Source organism: Lycium ferocissimum, chromosome 8 (genome assembly GCF_029784015.1).
Source record: "Lycium ferocissimum isolate CSIRO_LF1 chromosome 8, AGI_CSIRO_Lferr_CH_V1, whole genome shotgun sequence".
Taxonomy (NCBI): Eukaryota; Viridiplantae; Streptophyta; class Magnoliopsida; order Solanales; family Solanaceae; genus Lycium; species Lycium ferocissimum.
Genome location: NC_081349.1, coordinates 16804885 through 16827495, shown reverse-complemented (window position 1 = coordinate 16827495; position 22611 = coordinate 16804885). Strand labels below are relative to the sequence as shown.

The 22611-nt window shown below is 38.6% G+C and overlaps 2 protein-coding genes across 2 annotated transcripts; both read left to right on the top strand.

Moving 5' to 3' along the window:
- Window positions 1-9328: 9328 nt before the first annotated feature.
- On the top strand, window positions 9329-13553 carry LOC132067385 (protein NRT1/ PTR FAMILY 1.2-like). The gene is made up of 4 exons (XM_059460592.1): window positions 9329-9656; window positions 9770-9987; window positions 11635-12185; window positions 12375-13553. Exons 1-4 carry the CDS (start codon window positions 9587-9589, stop codon window positions 13270-13272), a joined length of 1737 nt encoding a protein of 578 aa, XP_059316575.1. The 5' UTR covers window positions 9329-9586; the 3' UTR covers window positions 13273-13553.
- A 2850-nt stretch (window positions 13554-16403) lies between these two features.
- Window positions 16404-21042, top strand: LOC132067384 (protein NRT1/ PTR FAMILY 1.2-like). Its single transcript, XM_059460591.1, has 4 exons — window positions 16404-16636; window positions 16723-16940; window positions 19159-19709; window positions 19941-21042. Exons 1-4 carry the CDS (start codon window positions 16555-16557, stop codon window positions 20824-20826), a joined length of 1737 nt encoding a protein of 578 aa, XP_059316574.1. The 5' UTR covers window positions 16404-16554; the 3' UTR covers window positions 20827-21042.
- Window positions 21043-22611: the final 1569 nt, after the last annotated feature.

The window sequence follows — 22611 nt, the reverse complement described above, 5'->3', positions numbered from 1 at the left end:
GGTTCTTGATTTCTTGAATTCTTCAAACATCTTTGGATTATTTCCTGTCAAGATCAAATCATTCACATAAAAACAAACAAGTAATGTGTCACCATCTTCATTAATTTTTACATAAAGTGCATGCTCATGTGGACACTTTAAAAAACCATTTGCTTGGAAGTATTTGTCAATTCTACAATTCCAAGCGCGTGGAGCTTGTTTCAAACCATAAAGAGCCTTCTTCAATTTCAACACTTTATCTTCATCTCCTTCAACCTTATAGCCCAAAGGTTGATCAATGTATACTTCTTCCTCCAAAATCCCATTCAAGAAAGCCGACTTCACATCCATTTGATGAATTTTCCACTGGTTCTAAGCTGCCAAAGAAATAATCAAGCGGATTGTCTCCAAACGAGCAACTAGTGCAAACACCTCATCATAATCAATACCGGCCTTTTGCTTGTACCCCTTTGCTACCAATCTTGCTTTGTACCTTTCTACTTCTCCGTTGGAATTTTTCTTTATCTTGTAAACCCATTTGACTCTAATGGTGCTTTTTCCTTTTGGAAGTTTTGCCAACTCCCAAGTGTCATTCTTCTTGATTGCCCTAATTTCTTCATCCATCGCATCTCTCCATTTTGGATTATCGGCGCATCTTCATAACTTACGGTGCTCGCTATCCACCAATAAACAAAAGTGAATTAAATCACTTAAATTTTTCGTTACTTCTTCCGTTGCGTCATACAAGTCTCGAAGACTTCTAGACTTTCGAGGCACACTACTTGAACTTGATTCCCCAACTTCTTGAACTTGAGGTGGAGGTGTTGTAGTAGGCTGCTCCATAACTTCTTCATCATGTTCATCATCAAGGAATGGACTAAAAGAGTAATCTTGCTCTTTAGATTTCCATTCCCAAGCACTATCTTCATCAACTTCAACATCTCTGCTTATGGTAACCTTGACATTTCTTGGGTTATATAACTTATAACCTTTAGATCTTTGCGCATAACCAATGAAAACATACCTCTCACTTTTTTCATCAAGCTGAGATCTCTTCTCATCCGGCACATGTGCATAAGCAATGCTTCCAAACACTCGCAAGTGAGCAACTTTTGAAACCACTCCAAGCCTCTTGCGGTGTTTTGCCACAAACACTTTTGGTGTGACGCCGATTTGATAAATACGCCGCACCGCACAAGCAACTGCTTCAGCCCAAAACTCTTTGGCATATTTTTGCTATTCAACATACTTCTTGCCGTGTTGAGAATAGTTTGATTCTTCCTCTCCACCACGCCATTTTGTTGAGGCGATCTTGGAACGGTCAAAAAATGACGTATTCCATTTTTTCCACAAAAAGCCTTGAATTCATTTGAAGTGAATTCTCCACCATTATCGGACCGTTGACTTTATTTGGTAGCCACTTTGTTTCTCCACCATGCTCTTAAAATTCTTGAAGTTTTCAAACACCTCAGATTTTTCCTTCAAAAAATATACCCAAGTTTTTTGAGAATAATCATCAATAAAGAGAAGGATCTGATGGCACAGATATCGCGAACTGATGAATATCGCGAACCATTGCTTTACTCTCTGATGGCACATCTGCTAGGCTGCCCATAGACTTGCGACTAAGCGCATCTGCCACAACATTAGCTTTCCCCGGATGGTAGAGAATATCAACATCATAATCTTTTAACAACTCTAACCACCTCCTCTCGTCGCAAGTTCGCCCTCCTTCGCTAAAGATGTACCTGAGGCTCTTATGATCCGTATAAATATCAACGTGAACTCCATATAAGTAATGTCTCCACATCTTCAAAGCATTGAATAACCGCGCCAACTCCAAATCGTGAGTAGGATAATTCTTTTCATGTTTTCTCGAGCCGCCGAGAAGCATAAGCTATCACCCCGCCGTGCCGCATCAACACACACCCCAAACCAATACCAAGCATCACAATAAATCACATACCCATCCGGGCCCTCGGAAGTGTCGGAACCGGAGCCGTAGTCAATTTCTCTTTCAAGAATCGGAAGTTACGCTCACAAGCTTTACGACCACCCAAATTTCGCTCCCCCTTTCCGAGTCACCTTGTCAAAGGCGCCGAAACGGAAATAAATTTCTCTCAAATCTCCGATAATAACCAGCCAATCCAGAAAACTACGCACCTCTGTCGGCGTCGTAGGCCTAGGCCAATTCTTAACGGCCTCAATCTTCTGAGTATCCACCCGGACGCCATCAGCCCCAATAATATGTCCCAGAAATGCCACTGAAGATAAATTCACAATTGGATAATTTAGCATACAACCTCTGTTGCCGAAGTGTGCCAAGTACCGTCCCTCAAATGGTCCGTATGATCCGCTTCTCGACAGAATAAACCAGAATATCATCGATAAATACGATCACAAACATATCCAGGAACGGTCTGAATACCCGATTCATCAGGTCCATAAATACCGCTGGGGCATTCGTCAGCCCAAAAGACATAACTCTGAATTCATAGTGCCCATACCGGGTCCTGAATGCTGTCTTGGGAATATCAGTCTCTCGTACCCGTACCTGATGATAGCCTCACCGCCTTGGCCTATCTTCGAGAAACACCCGGCACCCCGTGTACCGATCAAACAAATCGTCAATCCCGGGGAGGGATATTTATTCTTTATCGTTACCTTATTCAACTCGCTCGTAATCAATGCACATCCGTAGCGAGCCGTCTTTCTTTCTCACAAATAATACCGCGCTCCCTGCGGCGATGTACTCGGCCGAATGAAACCCTTCTCCAATAGATCTCTCGACCTTCTCTTTCAATTCTTTCAACCCCGCCGGTGCCATTCTCCGTACGGAGAAATAGAAATAGCCGAGTGTCCCGGCAACAAGTCGATAGCAAACTCTATCTCCCGCTCGGGAGGAAGACCTGGAAGCTCATCTGGGAATACATCTACAAATTCATTAACCACTGGGACTGACTGAAGAGTCGATGCCTCTGCCTCTAAATCATGAACACGGACCAGATGATAAATATAACCCTTTCTGATCATCTTCCTTGCCTTGAGGTATGAAATAAACTTACCCCTCGGCGATGCTGTATTACCTGCCCACTCTATGACTGACTCCCCTGGAAACAAGAAGCTAGCCAATCCATACCCATAATCACATCAAACTCAGTCATATCTAACTCTACCAAATCGGCCTTAGTACAACGGCTACATATAAATACCGAAAGCCTCATAACCGACCGGCTATAACGTAATCCCCATCGGTGTAGCTACCTCAAAAGGCTCTATCGACTCGCATTCTATCCCAATTTTATTAGCAACAAGTGGAGAAATATACGATAATGTAGAACTGTGATCAATCAATGCATACACATCTCGAGAGAAACCAAGAATATACCCGTGACGACACATTAGGCGACGCCTCCGGTCCTCGTCGGCCGGCTAATGCATATATGCGGTTCGAAGGACCGATAGAACCAGAACTCCACCACGACCCCTCGTTCCCGCCTGCCGGCGCCGGTGTGCCTCGCCCGCAGGGCGCATAGCTACCGAGGACGAAGACGAACCCCCGCCGACCCCGAGACGGAGTCGAACCGGCCGTACCACCCCTAACCGGAGCGCCTTCTCATCCGGTGGCCCCGACGGCCGCAAGTAAAGCACGCGCCAGTGGCACGAAAACACTCTCCCGGTGTCGTCTCCCACGCAGGAACACGGAGGTCCGGGTGGTCTCATCCGACCGCCGGAGCCTTCCGTCCAACTCGTGAGCTCGAAACCTCGGGAGCTCGGCCGCTCCCCGAATATCCGGCACCCTCTCGATCTCCGCCAGAACCGTGGGGTGTACCTCGTGATGACCGAGAAGGATATCCGTTTCGCCGCCGACGAGGCCGTCTCGTCTCGGAATCCCGTAGTACCCGCATGATCTAGCCCTTTGGCTGGCCCCCGTCATCAACCCCCATCAGCCGGCGCCCTCTCGCGTTCGTCCTCCATGCCTCGGGCGCGAGCCTCGTATACGGCAATATCCATGCCGGCTCCGTCGCTAACACCAAGCAACTATCAACGGGCACGATCCACCCCCCCACTATATACCTATGCATCCGTCACCATGGTACTACATACGTGGGCGCATACGGCCAAAGGAATCAAACTCTAAGCCGTACTCCCGAATCGGCTCGCCCCGCCGCTTCAAATGCAGAATCGGTCTACCCCCGGCGCGCCTCACCTCGGAGGCGTAAAACGGGGCCGAAAAGCCTCGTTGAACTCGCCCCGGCCGGGAGGGGCACCCTCACCTCTCGGACGCATCCACGACCATACCGCTAGTCGCCACATCGTGCAACCCGTGACGACGCCATCTCTACCGACTCGTATCCGAAGCACCAACCGCCGGCAGGTCCGCCGCATCCGTCTGATAAACTCATAAGGGTCCTCTCGCGGGCTTCGGGACCCGAAAACTCGTGGGCCACAGTCGAAAATCACTTGCCCTCGAACTGTCGCGCCTGTCCGCGCGACCATCTCCTGCTCCCTGTCTGGGGACCTGCCCTGCTACTAACCGAGTCAACAACTGAACTGCCTCTCGCAGGGTACCATCGTCCGCCCCTGGCTGGGGAACTGGAGGTACAGGTACTGGTGCTCCAGACTCCTCTGATGAAGAAGACGTAGTAGAGTCTGTTGGCCGGGACGCAATATCACGCATCATCTGAGCAAGGGTCCGAGTACCCTTTTCGAGCCCGACTCGTCTCTCCGCCGCCATCGACTTGCCCTTCCGGCGTACTGCCGCCTTTTTCGAGGCATCACCGAAAGAAAACACAACAACCGATCGAACGTAGTCATCCTAATAGCACAGCCTCTATCGCACGATCTAAGATCGAAGAAAAGACAACATCCTAAATGTCCCGTAGCCTCCGTTTATAGACGTGGTGCACAACACACCGATAAACAAGACTCTACTAGACACGATTCGTGGACACTCCGAGGACAAACCGCTCGATACCACTTCGTCACGACCCAACCCCGTAGCCGTGACCGGTGCCCTAATCGGGCACCCATACACACCTATCGTACGCTACCTCGAATTATATCAAACGCATCCAAGAATATCAAAAGCCGACAAGGCGGTGTTTCAAAGTTAGATAATTTTTCAAAAAATTTTACAGAGTTTCCTTTGTTTTACCGACTATCCAAAATAACCCCGCGTACGTAAAATACCAACAAGAGGCCACACAGACCAACAAAACATCATATGTACATACGCGGATCGGCCGCCGCGGCGAACGGGATCGCCCAAACACAACGTATACAAACACAACCGAGCAGCAGAGGTAGGCACGACCCACAAAACATGTCCACGTACCTCTAAATGACAAACGTAATCATACGGCGGAACAGGCCCCGCCGTACCCATGAACAATATATACAAAAGCAAATGTACGAGCATATATATATACCAAAAATATAAGCTCCTAATGAGGGAGCACTCAAGTAGCAGGCGGGGGGTGTCCTAAATGTGTGGATCACCAAACCGGCGTCCGTACTCGCGGCACGAAACGTAACCCCGAAGAAAGGGGGTCGCACGAAATATGTACCGAGTATGCAAAGCGTAAAATGTAATGTACAATCCGAGATCAAATCGAAATAGAGGTACGTAAAGTAAATGCATTTCCAAAATATCAAATGTTACTTCAACATATAAGTCATGCATAGGCATGTGAAATATGGTCGCCCGCCCGTCGACGGCGCCATAACACAAGATAACACCGAAGGTTTCAAATCTCCGAATCTCCGTCACATATCACACACAAGATATCGCCATACACACAAGATAACGCCAAACATAAGTGGAACCCGGCCCTCGAGCGAGAGCTCGTGAACCATAATCACAACATAACACCGAATGTATCATAATGCGCACGACAACAGTAACCGGCCCGGAACCGGCGAACGATATCATAGTAGGCACGAGCGGAGTAGTGAGTAATCATATGCATAAAATCGTTATCATAAATCCAAAAGATAAGTAAAATAGTCATATTCGAAATCGGAATAATAATTATCACTTTTGTTTCAAAGGTTATCGAATTCACATAAAGGGCGTCGCGGGACCCACGGACGAGTATAGACCCGAACTGAGCCCGCCTATGAAAAACATACTCATTATATATCATACAAACTCCTACGAAAGTTTCAAAGCATTCCGAGCTTTTCTGAGAAAGTTATGAGCGTTTGTAGTTTTTGAATCGCTAATGAATAAGTTCTTAAAAAAAAATCAGCTTTTAAGTAGCCTTTGCAAATTATTAATTACAAGGGTATAAGGATCAACGTTATGGCATATTAGCACAAGGATACCAAGGAAACAAGTGCAAATCATATACAAGCTCGGATTGCGAGAATAGAGTTTCCTCGAGGCTTGAATCATAGCCTAATTTAACTAAGACATGCCAAAAAGGAAGGTTACTTTACATACCTCAAACGCTCTCCAAAATGATCCAAACTCAAGCTAATCCAATCTATGATTCGGGCTGCCCACGATCTATAAACAAGCCATAAAATGCCAAATATTAGCTAAAGACTTTTGGGCATTAGATTCCAAATTTGCCCTTAATTCTACGTAAATTCGCAAAGCATTTCCCCTGTAAATAGGCTACCCCGAGAATCTAACTCGGCCATATCAATCAACAACAACAACAACGACCAACCTAACAACATCAACAACCAATCCGAAAGACAAAACAACAATAATAGCTTTCTTTTCCATTATTCAACAACTTACATAAATTCAATTCGACGACTTACCTTCAAGCCAAAATCGACGCTTATACATTCACATACTAACCCAAACCCCTACCAACGATATTTAAGGACATTCTAAGCAATTCATACAACATTTCCAACAATCCAAATTTTTCTCCATCTTGGCCGAAAATGCCCCCAACCGAGCCCTTTAGCTTTTTTTTTCTTCATTTTTAAATCATGATTTGAATCCACAATTCACATTCTAACAATGGTATTCTCATCAATAAACAATTTACATTAAATGTACAACAACCTCCAAATCAGTCCGCAACATTTACGACATCAATTTGAGTCAATAAACTTTCATTTCCAACATAGAATTCATAGCGACGACGACTAAAACAATAAGCGATATTCATTTGTTCGTTGTCATGTAATGTGACCCATAATCATCTATCACTACACATAGACATGTATTAATGATTCTTAGCCATCCCACACACTACAACAATTAACATGCTACAAGATGTTTACTCAACAACCCAATCACAATACCCATTTACACTACTAGCACACCCATCACACAACCCACTTCCAATCATACTATATTTCATGATTTCCAACCATTATAAGATACTACAACATGAATATAACCTTCATAACACAAAAACATAATGAATGCTTACCTTTCTTCTTCAACTTTCCAATAGCCTAGTGGTTTCCAAAAGATGAAAATAATGGGTTGATCGCTCCAACGATGCTTCCACGCTACTTAGGGACCTCAATATAGTGGGTTTACATCAATGGAATAATTTTAGAAGAGCTAAAAAGAGGGGATGATTTTTGGCCTTCTTGGCCGTGAGCTTCACTTTTTTTTTTTTTTTTTTTTTTTGTTCAAGTGGAGAATGAAGTAAATGAATTGTGGTCATCTTTTTATCACTTAATGAATTGCACAATTGTCCCTTGGCCCACATTAAAGAGTTGTTCCACTCAAAAGATGACACAAATTGTATGGGCACCACAATCCACTATGCACGGCCCACATGGAATTTGTGGATGATTTTTCACTTCCAATTTTATCACTTTTGGTCCCAAATTTTCCTAATTGTTCCATACCAATAAATTCACGCACAACTTATATCTTAAAATAAAATCGAAAGTCAAGAATCCCGACTTTGTATCCCGAAATAGTTTTTGTCCTTAACTTATCATAATTAATCCAGATTATTCCAATGTACAAAATACGGGTTCTAACATTTATGACAAGTATAACATTCAATATTTGATTTGTCATACCTTCCTTGATTTGACCTCCATCCTCTACCTCTTTCGCGGCCTCTTCCTTGGTTGGAGTCTTGACTTCTATTTTCTTTGGTCGGAGGTTGACTACCACCGATTCCTCCTCTACCACGACCTCTTCCATGCCCACGACCTCTTTGTTGTGAGCCACTCCTTTCATCTTTCTCCTTCGAAGAAAGTTTTGCTTGCAAAGCTTGTTCAACTGACTCTTGTTTCAGTTTCTTCAACTTTTCTTCATGTGCTTGCAAAGAACCCGTGAGTTCTTCTATGGTCATGGTGTCCAAGTCCTTGGACTCTTCAATGGCAACAACAATATAATTAAATTTTGGAATCTAGGGATCGTAATATTTTTGCAACGACCCTATCATCATTCAACTCTTCACCATATCTCTTCATTTAATTGACAGCCGCCAAGACTCTTGAAATATAATCCGAAACTGATCCGAATTCCTTCATTTGCAGTGATTCAAATTCTCCATTTAAGGTTTGGAGACGAACCTTTTTCACCTTGTCCAAACCTTTAAAGGAAGTTTGAAGAATATCCCATGCTTGCTTGGAGTTGGTTGCATTTGCAACCTTCTCGAACATTTTTTCATCCAAACTTTGATGGATGAGTGTGAGTGCCTTTTGGTCTTTCTTCTTTGTCGTACGCCGCATCATCTTCTTCATCAACGTCACTCTCCACAATTTCCCATACATCATAGGCTCCAAGCAAAGCCTTCATTCGGATGCACCAACTTCCATAATTTTCTTTAGCGAGCATCGAACTTGGAATGGAGTTCCACGGTGTTACTCATTTTCTCTCTACATTTTGTTGTCTCTCAAACACACCTACTTCGATACCAAATGTTGAAAATTTGGGAGAGCAAGACAACACAAATAATACTCAAAACTCACTAAGAGAAATGGAAGAAAGATAATTTTCTATTCAAATGGCTAGATTACATGACTATTTATAGTGAATTCATCCACGTATCTAGCTTAAAGATACGTATCACTATTAATAATTTCACACTTCACATCCTCCAAGATACATGAATAAGTACTCACTAGACTAATCTTAATTTTCCACCAATTCACGTATCTCCTAATACATTAATCTACTAGTTCATGAACTAAATTAAATATAATGTGAACAAGTTTATTTTTTCAACATAGTGCTCCTCATTAAAAAGAATTTTATTTTAAAAAATTAAGCTCAAGAATAAAGTATGGAGAAATCTTTACCATTTCAACTTGGAAACTGACTGACATTTACATGCGCATGACTGCCTGCTATTTATATATCTAGTAGGCATTGGAACACAACTTGCAAGTTGGAAATATTGTTTTAAAATAAAGGAATCGATTGAAGCTTTTCATACTTGAGACAACATATAATAACACAAACTTCCTCCACCTTTTTTTTTTCCAATATGAATATTTAATTTCATCAAATCAAAGATGGGACAAACAACATTAAAGTCCAAGCACAAGTTTGTGGCTAGTAGTAGTTTGATGGAGTATTTCCTTTATACACTTTTCTTCTCCTCTTTGGTCATATTAAGCCAAAGAGTGAACTGAAGAGGAAAAACACACACAGATAGCAAAAATGGGCACAGAAATAGAAGTTAAAGAGAACCTAAGAAAGGGTGGTCTTAGAACCATGCCTTTCATTATTGGTACTACTTATCTTTCATATTTTTTCTTTTCTTTTCTTTAAATTGTTTATAATGCTCAATTGGTTTGTTTCTTCTTCTTTTTTTTTTTTGTTTTTTGGTTTTTTTTTTTTCAGTGAATGAATCATTTGAGAGGCTGTCAAGTTATGGTTTAGAACCAAACATGATTATCTACTTGATGACATTTTATCATATGAGTGCTGCCACAGGAAGTAGCATTCTTGGAATATGGACTGCACTTTCAAATGGTTTGGCTATTTTAGGGGCCATTATTGCTGATTCTTACTTGGGCAGGTTCAGGGTTGTTGCAATTGGATCCTTCTTCACCCTTACAGTAAGTTTGCTTCTTCATAGTTTCTACACAAATTAATGCTTTTGTTTGAAATACTAGTAATTGTTCCACCAGTTGGTTTGAGTTTGTCAAAAAGGGAAGGCCATCTTTTAGATTTTGGGTATTTTAATTATCATCGGAAACAACCTCTCTACTTGCAAAGATAGGGGTAAGGTTTGCATATACTCTACTCTCCCCAAACCCCACTTGTGAGATTACACTGGGTATGTTGTTGTTGTCGTTGTGTTTTAATTATCACATCATCTTGAAAGACTCAACCATTAAGTTATAACTATTGAAGCTATTGCACTTTTGAAATTATGAGTTCAAGATTTAAACTATTTGTTGAAATTCTTGATAGCGCCTTCTTAGGTGTAAGAGATGGATTCATATCTTAGAGATATTTAGAGTGAGTCATCTCTCTAATCAAACTTTTGTCAATGTCAAATGTTACAAGAAAAAAATTGTAATAAGAGACAGAGGCGGACTCAGGATTTTAAGACAGCGGGGGCACCATTATCTTGACATAAACTCCAAAAAAATAAAAATAATGACGACTGAGGGATAATACCGTATCGGACTAGTCATTAATAGCGTAGCAGTGGCGAAAATAGAAGTATATAGGTCAAATATGTGTAATAAATAAAATTTAACATAGTGAAGCAAATGAAAGAGATACCTCAGTGGCTAAGGCTGTGCAACATGTGGTGACAGTGCAGATTCGAATCTGGGTGAGCTCATTTAACGCTTATTGTTTTCCTAAAAATAGGCTCAAAAAAATAATTAAAAGTGACATTCGGGTTCGATCTGGGGGGACATGTAAAGGAAGCAACAGTTGCAACCAACGTGCCCCAAAGACAATTTCATTTGTTAGAGTGAAAAATTGCTTAAATATATACTAATTTATCAAGATATATACACAGACACACACACACACACACACATATATATATATATACACATAATTTTTTCAGGAGTGCACTCCCACCCACCCATTTGGGTCTGCCTCTGATAAGAGATAGGCCTTGAAAATAATTAGAATCAAAATGAAATATTGGGCAAGTGAAAAAAGTTAGAAAATACTTTTTGTTTCCCCTTAGATGCCAGTCTAGGAGTTGCTAAAGGTACAAACCATCACGAGTTGTTTGCAAGTTGTAAACAACTGGTCCCTGCTTACTATTGTATTTTTGGTTCTATATCAGATAGGATGTTTGCCTCTAGAACTGTCGCTTTATTAAGTATGCCACTTTGGTTAACTGTTAGATGCCCATGTTGGTTCTCGAAAATCCAGCAGCTATTTTCATTTTAGGACTTGACCTCTAGTTCAATTGACACTTCTAAATATTTATGTCATTTCTTGCTAATTTGATCAAATTTTATCTTTGTTGGAGAAACGACTATCTCTAAGTCCTAATGTCTCTTTGTTAACCTCAATGTGCAAAGACTGTAATCTTTCGGTCAGCATTCAAGATTATGTAATTTGTCTCTAAGTTCATTTCATTTGCATTTTATCCTTGGCTTTCTGCTGCGAGCAAGTACTGTTTGAATTCGTACAAAACTCAAATGTTGGTGCTTCACTAATAGCACCTCGTAAGTTTCCTTCTCTTATTAGACTTATATGGTTAGAGAGTTTAAATTCTTCTTCAACAGGGAATGATTATTCTTTGGCTCACTGCCATGATTCCACAACTCAAATCTTCACCCTGCTCTCAGTTCCAACATATTTGTAATGGACCAACATCTGTTCAACTTGCTGTTCTATTTTCATCTTTTGGGTTTATCTCCCTTGGAGCTGGTTTTATTAGACCTTGTTCTATAATATTTGGTGCTGATCAATTGGACAAAAAAGAGAACCCTGAGAACCAGAGGCTTATTGATAGCTATTTCAACTGGTACTATGCTAGCATAGGGATTTCAAGTATTCTTGCAGTTACCGTTGTCATTTATATTCAAGATCGTTATGGTTGGCAAGTCGGCTTTGGCATCCCTGTTATCCTCATGTTTTTGTCTGTCTTGATGTTCCTAATGGGGTCTCCCTTTTATATCAAAGTGAAAGCTAAAGAAAGCTTGTTCATAGGATTGCTTCAAGCAGTTGTAGCAGCTTTTAGGAAAAGAAATACCAGTCTTCCATCGACTGATTGTGATGACTGCTATCATCAGCCACATGAATCAGAGATCTTGGCACCGTCAAATGACTTCAGGTCCGTGCAAGCCTCCATTATTTCCTCAATTTGACACGCACATTGTGTAAAACAGTCAAATATGATTTGAAGACTTTATGATTTAATCACAAAACTGTTAGCTATAAATTTTTGTCACAATTCTTTCACCTTTTCTAGTGCTAAATGATATTTCAATTCATTGGCGTAAGATTTCGTTGTATGTTATAGGTGTTTAAATAGAGCTTGCATGATTCAAGATCCTCAAAGAGATCTGAATCCAGACGGATCAGCTTCAAATCCGTGGAGTCTCTGCAGTGTGGAACAGTTAGAATCATTGAAGGCTCTTCTCCGAGTACTTCCAATGTGGTCGACTGGTATTATGATCTTTCTGACCACGCGTCAATTCTCATTTTCCGTACTTCAAGCAAAAACCATGGATAGACATATCTTCCCTCAGTTCGAAGTACCAGCAGCATCATTTAGTGTGTTCATGGTCATTGCAATGACAATCTGGATTATCTTCTACGATCGTGTTTTGGTGCCTTTACTTTCAAAATATACTGGACGGCCAAGAGGGCTAAGCCCTGTCATCCGAATGGGGTTTGGCTTAATTGTCTCCTGTATGTCTATGGCATTGTCAGCAATAACTGAAAGCATAAGACGACAAAGGGTAACATTGGAAGGGCACAAGGACGACCCAAGTGCTTTAGTGAACATGTCCGCTATGTGGCTCGTGCCACAGTATGTTGTACTTGGAGTGGCTCAGGGTGCGCATTCAGTTGGACATATCGAGTTCTTCTACTCTCTGTTACCAAAAAGCATGTCCAGCATTGCATCAGCTATGTCCACAATCGGGACTGCTGTGTCATGTTTGGCTGCCAGTCTTCTGGTGAGTGGGGTAGATTGGCTTTCATCAACTGGAGGTAAAACGAGCTGGCTTTCGAGCAACATAAATACAGGTCACCTGGATTACTATTTCTGGCTACTTACTTTTTTGAGTTCACTCAACTTCTTATATTTTCTGGTTGTCTGCCGGTTTTATGAACCTGGCAATGATGGGATCAGTAGGTCATCTCACAAGGTAGAAGGGAAAGAATGTGAATATAGACTTTTACCAGAATCTTGATGATATGTTGTGATGCATTGTTGAATAATGCAGTACTAAGAATGTGATTATAGGCTTTTACCTGAATCTTGATGATTTGTTGTACTGCATTGTTGAATAATACACTACTAAGTTAGCCAATCAAGTGTGTTAATAATTATATACCTCTACATTTCTTAATGTATTTTATGAATTTTCTCCACAAAAATGTGAATATGGGTTTTGGACTACTTAGTTCAAACACATTGTCTTTGGCAAATGGAGGCTTGAGGAAATGGTATATTGGCATCAGTTTGTAGAAATATCCTGCAGGAATGAACCTTTTGGATCTTTTCATAGTATTCTTCAAATTCTTAAGTATTAATTCTAGGAATCCTATTTTTTTTTTTTTTTTCCTCTTTTCGTATAGAGAGTAACTTTACATAAGAATGGGAAGTTAAAATCATCTTCTTGCAAGAATTTATGCCTAATGCTGTAAAAACCACAATCCATATAAGAAAATACATGTATCAGTTATTTTGGCATGGTTCCTCTGACGTGATTTGTTTTGATAGAAAGTAGATGGATTCTTGTTTTATATTAATTTATTTTTTCTAAAGGCCGAGTGAATTTTACATAAAAATATTGAATTTTATCCATAAAATTCTTTTTTTTTTTTTAAAAAACAATTCGACTTTATCCACTACAATAGTGTAGTCGCTAACTTTTACCCTACTACAAGAATAAAGTCACAAAATTATTATTTTTACAGTAAATTTTAAAGTTATGAGGGGTAAAGTTTAGCGATTTTACTGTTATATAATGGGTAAAGTTTAGTTATTTTAATGTGATAAGAGTAATTTTGTGACTTTGATGTTATAATGGTGTGTTACTTTTAAGTAACAAAAGATAATTTATGACTTTACGGTTAGAGTTAGTAAAATTAAGTGGCTATACGTGAAAATGATTAATTAACAACCTCCTCCAACTATCCCTAAAGAAACTATCCACCCAATTTATTTTTATTGTTTTCAGTTGAATTCTATTAACAACGAGGCCAGCAAATATTTAATATTGATTCGTCGTGTTCTCTGTGTTGTTTTTTCTATTATTTCTTTAGGATACGTTTTAGAGAGAACATGTCATCGGAATTAGCTCAAAATACTATAATCTTATATAACTCAATTGGTCTTATGGTATATAAGTCGATGCTTGCTTTGCACATTTACAATCTAAATTGTGTTTTGAACATGTATATATGTTGATATAGTCATATATGACTTATAGGTATGATTTGAATTGAGATCCTATAGTCCCCATAATATTCGGATCAGATCTAGATTTAGAAATGTTGCTAGTGCAGTGTTACTTTTACCAAAATAGATTTGACAGATTTTCATTTCTGACTATGGATATTAGCACAGCAAGAACTAGAAAATACATTTAATTTGAGTCACAAGATTCCTCAATAGAAACTCAGTAGATGAACTAGTATATTTAATTTACTGGATATAATTACGTGAAGTGTTATGGAAGTATCGCATTTAAGGCAGGGGAATAATGTTGGGTGTGCGAACAAAGTACCACATTGGTAGCTGAAAAGAAAAGAAAAAAACTACTTATAAGGAGTTGGATACTCTTAATGATGTGAGGTCTTTTGGGAAAACCGTGCGAGGGCTTGAGCCTAAAGCGATAATATCACATCATGTTAAATATCTTTAACCGTTTAATTTAAACAAATAAGAAGTAACGTGGGGCCTTTAATTAATGGACCTATTATGTTTTCAATTAGGTAAATGATCGTAAGTTATTTATTCTTGGGAGGAACCCTTTAATTAGATTAAAGATTTTTTTAAAATAATCTTTTGTTTTGTTCTTTTTTCTTTCCTCGTTTCCATAATCAACCTTTTTCTTGGTGGTTTATTAATCCATGGTTGCTAATCAATCTCCTTTTTGGTCAATGGAGTCATTTTCAACCTCCTTCTCGGTCGATTATCAATTATGTCGAGTATCACGTTATTGACTATAATCCATCTTCTTCTTGATCGTTTATCAGACCATGATTACTTCAATCTCCTTGGTCGATAGAGGTCATTTTCTTAACTTCAAACTTACGAGGAAAAAAAAAAAAAAAAGGAGAAAAATAGAAGTCATATCCTTAATCTACGACGTATGAGGTCTTTTCGAATCGATCTTCTTAAGTGTGTAACATGGGGTATAACATTTTTATTTTCTTCTCTTCTTCTTCTTATTTTTTTTCTTCTTCTAACCCTTCCCCCAGGAGCTCCCCTTTGCTCCCTTGGTGGCTCGAACTCGCAATATTCGGATTGAAAGTGGAGGGCGCTTAATTGGTCCTTTAAGAGTTTATGTTTGGCCAATCATTTGTATTCGATTAATCTTTTTAAAAAAAAAGCGTTTTTAGCATCAAATTATGAAAAGAATATGTACACATTTTTGCTATACACTATACAAGTAATATTGTTTTAAAAAAAATATCATTAAAACTTTAATCAAATTTTATTTAATTAAAAAAATTAATCTTTTGCTTGAAATTTGGCGACATATTTGAAAAGAAAGAGTTGGGAGATAATGGAGAAAAAGGCCTGATAAAGAAGAAAGAGGGACAATGATCTAATTGTTGACTTCTCTTTTGAAATAAAAAGGTAATTTTTTAAATAAAAATTATTGATAACGATATTTTTGTCTTCAAAAAATGAATTTCATACTCTGTTTCTACTTTGATCATGAATGTTTAATCACTTTAAATTAAATAACTGTAAAAAAACTAACTACAACTTCCTAGTACAAGAAAACTAATCTTGCTTTAGGAGCGGAGCTACCTTCCCTTATGAGTTAGCAGAATTCAGTAGCTTTGGCTTATATAGTAGTAAATTCGAATAATTTATTAAGAACTTAGTAACTTTCTTTTGGTAGAATTTAGAACACGTAATTTAAAATTCTAGCTCTGCCTCTGCTAATTGTTTAATTTTCCTTCCTAATTAGGAATCTCACAATTTTGCAGTTACTACTAATTTAAGAGAAGTGTAAGGGTTTAAGCAATTAAGATAATGTATACTATTTCAGCAGTAACTATAGAAAATATATTAAATTTGAAAGGAAAGATTATCAATGTTGAATAGAAGTCAACAACTGAACTAATAGTAGAGTAGCACATTAATTTACTGAATAATTTATTAGATTTTGGAAGTATCGAATTTAATGCGAGAGAATTAAGGTAACATGGGGTTAACGTTTATATATACTCTTTCCCTTTCTTTTTGTTCATATTAAGTCAAAAAGTGAACTGAAGAAGAAACAAACAGTATGTTAGTAAAAATGGTGACAGAAACAGAAGTTGAAGAGAAATCAAGAAAGGGTGGTCTAAAAACCATGCCTTTCATAATTGGTACTACTTCTTTTTCATGTTTTTCTATTATTTTCTTTAAATTGTTTGCATGCATTACTAACTATTTTGTTTTCTTTTTCTTCCAGTGAATGAATCATTTGAGAAGGTGGCAAGTTTCGGTTTACAGCCCAACATGATAATCTATTTGATGACATTTTATCAAATGAGTGCTGCCACTGGAGCTAGCATTCTTGGAATATGGAATGCACTTTCAAATGGGCTGGCCATTGTTGGGGCCTCCGTTGCTGATTCTTACTTGGGTCGGTTCAGGGTTGTTGCCATTGGATCCATATCCACCCTTATAGTAAGTTGCATGTTAAATCCTGCCATTTCATAATTTCAATACTGTGATTTGTTTGGAATATATACTAAATTGTTCACCAGTTGAAATTGATCTGGATTTCATTGTTAGCTTCAGTTGGTGTAGTTAGTAGTTGGTTTGAGTTCCGCGTAACACCATTGCAGCGGCAGAATCAGGAATTGCGCTAAGGGTATTCAAGATTTAATATACACATTTTGTTTCAGTTGTTCTATTTAGTAGTAGTTGGTTTGAGCTTCACCTAACAATGGTGCGAAGCTAGGAATTTCGCTAAGGGTGTTCAAGATTTAACATATACGTTTTGCTACAGATGTTCTAGTTAGTAGTTGATTTGAGTTTCACGTAACAATGCAAAGCCAGGAATGCCGTTAAGGGTGTTCAAGATTTATTTTAGTAGTATATGTTTTGCTTCAATTGTTCTATTTAGCAGAGGCGGAGTCTTAGTTTGACTAGGCATGAGGTTTAAGAAATAAAGAGACATTTTTTAATCTTGTGGTCGTAACTTAAAGATGTTTATAATATACTAAAATGCCCTTTGAAAACTTATCATCTATGTTGTTCGGACGCTTCACTTTCGGTGCCGCACCCGTGTCGACACGACAAGGGTGTGGGATCCATACCCGATCCGGTCAACCAATTTTGGATACTTTGACCAAAATCGAGGGAGAAATACAGGTCCAATGATTTATGTAATCAAAACAAAAGCTACGGTGAAATTGAAGAAAATGGGATATCTTGTATATAGAAATTTCTATATCACTCCTTTTCCTTTATCTCCTTCCAAGATTCTCCTCTTAATCAATATTTTCTCCTCAAGTTTTCCGATTTCCACATAATATCTTATAAGTTAGGGTTTATAACTCTATTTTTAGTATTTTGAATTAATTTTTACCGAATCCTCGCACCCGTATCCGTATCCACGAATCTTAAAATTTAAATCATGACGAATCCGACCTCTAGATCCGTACCTGTATCCGACACCCGCACCTGAGTCCTAGCAACATAGCTTGCCATCTAGGATGTTTGAATTGTCAACTTACTAAATATAGAAAGAGGCACTCTTTTTGAGACAGACAAAAAAGGAAAGTAAAACACTTAATTGGGACGGAGAGTGTAGTTAGTTTGAGTATCACAAACATTGGTGCGAAGCGAGGAATTTCACTAAGGGTGTTCAAGATTCAATATATACGTATAAAAATAATATTTGACGGACATACACTGTATTTCTATGAGGAAGTGGTCAACTGACCACCCTTCACTGAAGGTACGAAGCAGCCCATCTGCAATGGTAAGTGAATTAGCACCTTCTAGGCGAAAGAGACGGATTCATGTCTTAAAGATATTTAGATTGAGTCCTTTCCCTAAGAAAGCTCTTTGTGAAGTCAAATGTTGACAGTTAGAAAATTTGTCATAGCAGGGAGCCTACTGGAAGTAGGTAGAATCAAAATGACATTATGCACAAGCGAAAGAAGTCCAAAAATGCTTTTCCCCCCTTAGATTCCAGCTAGCTTCTAAGAGTAAAGACCATCAGGATTTCTTTCCAAGTACTAGCCAATGGTCCCTGCTTACTATTTCTCTTATGTTTGCCATTTGAAGTTCTTCTAACTGTTACTTTCTAAGTTATGTCACTTTGACAAACTGTTACCTGACCATGTGCACTTTCGAACATCTAACAACTGTCTTCATTTCAGGACTTGACCTCTAGTTCCAAGTAAATGTTGCACATTCTAAATATTTTTGTCATTTCCTGCTTCTACTGATTAGAAAAAAAGACTCGTCTGGTACCATCGTATTAAATTGTAGTTTTCTCTATCATTGGTTGCTACATAGGATCTGGTTTCCCCTTGACAAACAAATAAAGATTCCTTGGTCAGCATTTTCATTCCTGTATCTGTATTTGTAACACTTTGCTCCATCCATCTAGCAGCAAGTTTGGGGAAACGAGTATCTATCTCTAAGTTGCAGTCCATCTAGTTCGTTAAACTGCAATAATCATTATTAATCAGTCAACATTCAAGATGATGTCATTTGTTCCTAAGTTTATTCTGCAATTTCTTGTGCATTGTATATATCCTTTGTTTTCTGTTGCGACTACCAGTTGTACGAATCCTCATAAATTCAATTATGTTGGTGCTTGACTATTAGCATCTCTTCGTTCTCTTTCTAGTACATTTCAAGAGAGCTTAACATTCCTTTTCAACAGGGAATGATTATTCTTTGGCTCACTGCCATGATTCCGCAACTCACATCTTCACCCTGCTCTCAGTTCCGACATGTTTGTAATGGACCAACAGCATTCCAACTTGCCGTTCTATTTTCATGTTTTGGGTTTATGTCCCTTGGAGCTGGTTTTGTTAGACCTTGTTCAATAATATTTGGTGCCGATCAATTGAAAAAAAGAGAGAACCCTGAGAACCAGAGGCTTATTGATAGCTATTTCAACTGGTACTATGCTAGCATAGGGATTTCAACTATTTTTGCAGTTACCGTTATCATTTATATTCAAGATCGTTACGGTTGGCAAGTCGGCTTTGGCATCCCTGTTATCCTCATGTTTTTCTCTGTCTTGATGTTCCTAATCGGTTCTCCCCTTTATGTCAAAGTCGAAGCTAATGAAAGCTTGTTCATAGGATTGGTTCAAGCAGTTGTAGCAGCTTTTAGGAAAAGATTTAGCAATATTCCATTGATATATATTGATGACTGCTATTATCAGCCACATGAATCAGAGCTCATGGCACCGTCAAATGACTTCAGGTCAGTGCATGCTTCCATCTTTTCCTCAATGGCACTGCGGTTGTCAGTATTCCTCGAATATGTCATGCGCAGATGCAATTTGTGTAAAACAATCAAATATGAGTTCAAGAAGCTTTATGATTGTGTTGATCAGAGAACTGTCACTATAATTTTTTGTGACAACTCTTTCACCTTTTCCTGTGCTAAATGATATCACAGTTCATTGGCGTAAAATTTCAGTGTATGTTATAGGTGTTTAAATAGAGCTTGCCTGATTCAAGATCCTCAACGTGATTTAAATCCAGATGGATCAGCTTCAAATCCGTGGAGTCTTTGTAGTGTGGAACAGGTGGAATCATTGAAGGCTCTTCTTAGAGTACTTCCAATGTGGTCCACTGGTATTGTGATCTTTGTGATGACGCGTCAATTCCCATTTTCCGTACTTCAAACAAGGACCATGGATAGACATATCTTCCCTCGAGTCGAAGTACCAGCAGCATCGTTCAGTGTGTTCCTGGTTATTGCTTTAACAATCTGGATTATCTTCTATGATCGTGTTTTGGTCCCTTTGCTATCAAACTATACTGGACGGCCAAGAGGGCTTAGTCCTGTTGTCCGAATGGGGATTGGCTTAATAGTCTCCTGTGTGTCTATGGCATTGTCAGCAATAACAGAAAGCATAAGACGACAAAGGGCAATAGAGGAAGGTCATGAGGACAACCCAAGTGCTATAGTGAACATGTCTGCTATGTGGTTCGTGCCACAATATGCACTACTAGGGCTGGCGGAGGCAGCACATTCAGTTGGACAGATTGAGTTCTTCTATTCTCTGTTACCCAACAGCATGTCCAGCATTGCATCGGCTATGTCAACAACTGGGACTGCTGTGTCGTGTTTGGCTGCAAGTGTTCTGGTGAGCGGGGTGGATTGGCTTTCATCAACCAGAGGTAAAACGAGCTGGCTTTCGAGCAACATTAATAAGGGCCACCTGGATTACTATTACTGGCTACTTACTTTTTTGAGTTTGCTCAACTTCTTCTATTTCCTGGCCGTGTGCCGGTTTTATGATGGGAGCAGTAGGTTATCTCATGAGGCAGAAGAAAAACAATCTGATTATAGGCTTTTACCTGAATCTTGATGATATATTGTACTGCCTTGTTGAATGATCTACTAAGTTAGCTTATGAAGTGTTTTATATGTTGACAAAAATGTAAACATGCATTTGGATTCCTTTGTTCTAACACAGTTTCTTTTGTCAAATGGAAGCTTAACGAAATGGTATCAGTGTGTCAAAGTAGCCTATAGGGGTGAATCTTTTTGATTCAATTTTTAGAGCTTCATCCTTCAAAATCTTAAAGATCTAATTTAACTGTTTTCTTCTAGAGAGTAACTTCAATGTATGGTGATGAGAGGGGCAAAGTGAAAATCATCTTACTGGAGTAATTTATGCATCAGAAGTTCTGTAAAAACTACAATACATAAGGATATGCCTATATTATTTTGGCATGGTAATTTCCTGTCATGATCAATTTTCCCACTACTACAAACAGAGGTTTTTACCACCGACATTTAATGAAAAGTTTGTCTTTATAAAACATGATTTTCCCACCTCATTCCTGCCGAACCAGTTCACTGGGAAAATACATGGTGGGAAATAGGTTCCCACTAAAACGCTGGGAAATTTTTAATTTTTCCATGTGAAAACACTGCTATTTTTTCTCTCACTGATTCAATCAAAATATCTGTGGGAATAGCCACTGACATTTTTGAGAAATTTCAATGGAAAAATATTGATTTTTTAGTAGTGTCCTAGTAGATGGATTCTTGCCTATTCCTTTTATATTCATTTATCTACTTTATGTATTAGCGGAGTGAATTTTGGCTATGGTCCTGAACTGTATTCCCTATACATAACAGTAAAATCACAAGTCTATTTTGTCCCATTAAAGATATAAAATAACTGAATCTTATCTTTTTTAATCATTAGAATAACTAAAATTTCTCACAGTACTATTTAGTCACTCTTACAACTGGAAAACTGTTTTTTATACATTAAAGTTGCTGGATGTTATTTGAAGACTTTCCAATAAAGAAGTGTGACTAATGATGCAAGTGGGAAATTTATCATAAAGATCTACATCTATAAAGCTCAAACTGACGTCAATAAGTTAAGAATTTAAGTATTGAAAAATCTAATTTAAGAACAAAAATGAACAAGGCAAATGCAAAAGAAGGTAACACTGTTCATGTAAAAACACCTATTTCCATGTAAAGATAACAGAAAAGCAAATACTTAGCCCCCACTCAGCCACTATATCCTGTCCCATTGTCATTTTCTATAGCTAGTTGAGTAAATGAGTTTGTTCCTTGTGGTGATATTGAGTTGACATTACAGTGTCAGAGTTAATTTTTGTCTTAAAAAGGCAAGAACGACAACAGTTGGCACTCAAACCAACAACCTTAAGGGTCTGTTTGGAAAGCCATCTGGTAATTGGAATTGGTGTAATTACTAGGTTCGTAATTTCACAGCCTAGTAATTACACAGCCTAGTAATTACGACGATCTATTTGTTTGTTATAACATAATTACAGTGTAATTACAAACAATTCGTGAACCTTATTTCATTAGGGGTGTTACGGTTTGAAGACAAGTTATCTTTGGGATTAGTTATTTTAGTATTATTTTTTATTAACATGCATTGCATAATTTCTAAGAAGAAAGATGTTTGTTTATAAAATTTCCTTCCATCTTATTTTGTGGAAAAAGGGTTTGAGGAACGGTATTTTTGTCATTTTCATTGTTTTATCCAGAGATAACTTATTTCAGTACTTTTATTCCACCATGGCACGAATAAATTATCTCATTACTAGTTCAAAATCCTGATATAATTTATCTCAGGATTAATAACCAAACAAGATAAGGC

Bases quoted from the DNA above. Each gene is read 5' to 3' on its own strand.
- LOC132067384 (XM_059460591.1), top strand. From the start codon at position 16,555: ATGTTAGTAAAAATGGTGACAGAAACAGAAGTTGAAGAGAAATCAAGA. The intron at 16,637-16,722 runs GTACTACTTCTT...TTTTTCTTCCAG, and splicing joins AACCATGCCTTTCATAATTG to TGAATGAATCATTTGAGAAG. The intron at 16,941-19,158 runs GTAAGTTGCATG...CCTTTTCAACAG, and splicing joins GATCCATATCCACCCTTATA to GGAATGATTATTCTTTGGCT.
- LOC132067385 (XM_059460592.1), top strand. From the start codon at position 9,587: ATGGGCACAGAAATAGAAGTTAAAGAGAACCTAAGAAAGGGTGGTCTT. The intron at 9,988-11,634 runs GTAAGTTTGCTT...CTTCTTCAACAG, and splicing joins GATCCTTCTTCACCCTTACA to GGAATGATTATTCTTTGGCT. The intron at 12,186-12,374 runs GTCCGTGCAAGC...TGTATGTTATAG, and splicing joins GCACCGTCAAATGACTTCAG to GTGTTTAAATAGAGCTTGCA.